Genomic DNA, 2,186 nt, shown 5'->3' on the forward strand with positions numbered 1-2,186 from the left:
AAAATTTAAATTTATCTTTAAACTAAGGTTTGTTTTCTTGTGTAAAGCTGGAGTTTGTTAGTCCAGTGCTCATAATTATGGCAATTGGCAGACTGAACTGCAATGTGGGCCTAAAATTGTGCAATGGCAACACGGTTATGTTGGTGAGGGCAATGGGGTTTTAATGGGGAACCATGGGGAGGATACTCCTGCACCAGCTGCGGCTGTCGTCGTCTTTTTGGAATTTAATTAAAGTTTACACAAGTAAACAAATGACAGTCTGCAGCCGCCAACATTGCAAGATATTTGTCTGCATTTGTGTTGGTTTCTGCTTCAGTTTGTTTGTGTGTGCGTGTCACATGGCCACAAAACGAGTGCAGATCCAAGTAGACTGAATGAAATTTTATTAAAGAAAACTCACACAGCGCCAAGTTGAGGTAAAGTTTTCAGCGACAAAAATGTGTCGCATTCAGTAGGCATTGAAATAAATAAAAGTTTTCAAAGGGGGTTGTTCAAAAAGATTGGAAGGAGTATAAATATATCAAATATTTCAAGTTAACATTATCCAGATCCCATTAACTAGACTAGTACGTTTCTAAGCATGTCCATCCCTTGTGAATCTCAGTAACCGCTTATCTTTTCAATGGTATATTTAGCTCTGCTGAAGCGAGAACAAAAACATCCTAAGGTGACTAATGAAATTTGTTCTTTTACATTACGATACGGTCAACTACGTTATATATATAAATTTAGAGTTTCTTCGTTAGATAATTTATTTAGAGACGGCAATAATCCTAAATAGTATGTGGAAGTGGGAAACATTCACTCTTGTGGTACTGTGTAGTTTTTCGGCGGTAAAGTGCTTTGCTGAGAAAGTCGATTGTTCAGTAAATGGAACTCAAACGGATTGCCCCACAGCTTGTCCAGAAACGTGTGATACCAAAGGAAAGCCCAATTGTACTTTGATATGCGGAGGTCCTTGTGTCTGCAAGCCAGGATATGTTGTCAATAGAATGATTCCTGCCTGTGTACTGCGATCTGATTGTCCAAAAATCGTATTACAAAGCGACAGAGCCCGAAGACTGACGAATTTCAATTGCTTTAGTGGGGAAAATACTTGCACTCAACTAAAACATAGTAGTAGTAAGCGAAATAATGACTAACAGACAAAACAAATTATTGAGCACGATTTTGGCTTCTATTAAAAAATTTATGAACCCAGAATTTTTATCAAAAGATCTGTTTAATCATAGTACTTTGGTATCTGCCCTCCTTGAAATATTTGTACTGACTGTTGATGACTGTACACGTGTGCGGTACATTTGTTGCTTTCATTGATGCACCAACAACCGCAAACTGTTTGGTATTTTTGCCATTTCGCAGCGGCGTAAAACTAAAATCCCCGAATTATGCAACAAAAAATTAATTAAACACAATTTAGTTTTGTCCCCAGGAGATGAACGTGATCCGCAAAAAGCCGCGTTGCGCGAAAATCGCTGCGGTTTCTACCCATATATAGTATATATCCCAAAAGGTACAGCAGAGCTTGCATAACTTAAGCTTGCAAATTAAATTGTGAGAAGCTAAAAGAAAATTATTACACATATTAATTGATACGTTTTTACTTTCAAGTAAATCTCAAAGTCTGCTCATACTACTGATAAGGTACAGTAATGAATGTTTATTTGCAAAATTATTGTTTAGGTTATGGAAGCTCTACTGTTGTGGAGAGACAGAATTATTGCTATGCAAGGCCCTGAAAAAAGGGCAACGAAAAAGTGACCACGAACAAAAAAAAATGTCCCTGGGAATGGGGCCTCGTTTCAAAGGGCTGATTGGATGAGCCCGGAGGCAGCGAGGGCTCTTTGCGGCTACTTGACTTAATACCTGCAATAATTATTATAACGATGCTGGATGAGGGACATTAAAGGGGAAAGGCGGCAAAGAGAGCAAATCTTTTTGTGCAATAAAAATATATATAGCAGCCGGCAAACAAAGTTGAAGCGGGCCCATAAAAATGGCCAGGATAAGCACTTGGACTTTGCATCGGGCGATTTATTTTTTATTTATTTATATTCATTTACTTTTTTCCGCAGTTCGCTTACACAATAGGATTTATTGCGGAATTATTTTGAGGTTGCATGGGACTTTCTTATATGAGATTTCACAAAAGTATGTCAAATTCTTAGTTAAAACCAAAAAAGGTA

At 37.7% G+C, this 2,186-nt stretch overlaps 1 protein-coding gene across 1 annotated transcript; it reads left to right on the forward strand.

Annotated features, from left to right (window-relative positions):
* The first annotated feature begins 765 nt into the window (after positions 1–765).
* CG33259 (uncharacterized protein) lies at positions 766–1,201 on the forward strand. Its single transcript, NM_206368.2, has one exon. The coding sequence runs from the start codon at positions 783–785 to the stop codon at positions 1,140–1,142; it is 360 nt and encodes a 119-aa protein (NP_996090.1). The 5' UTR covers positions 766–782; the 3' UTR covers positions 1,143–1,201.
* Positions 1,202–2,186: the final 985 nt, after the last annotated feature.

The sequence above is a fragment of the Drosophila melanogaster genome, chromosome 3L (assembly GCF_000001215.4).
Source record: "Drosophila melanogaster chromosome 3L".
Lineage (NCBI taxonomy): Eukaryota > Metazoa > Arthropoda > Insecta > Diptera > Drosophilidae > Drosophila > Drosophila melanogaster.

Bases quoted from the DNA above. Each gene is read 5' to 3' on its own strand.
- CG33259 (NM_206368.2), top strand. From the start codon at position 783: ATGTGGAAGTGGGAAACATTCACTCTTGTGGTACTGTGTAGTTTTTCG.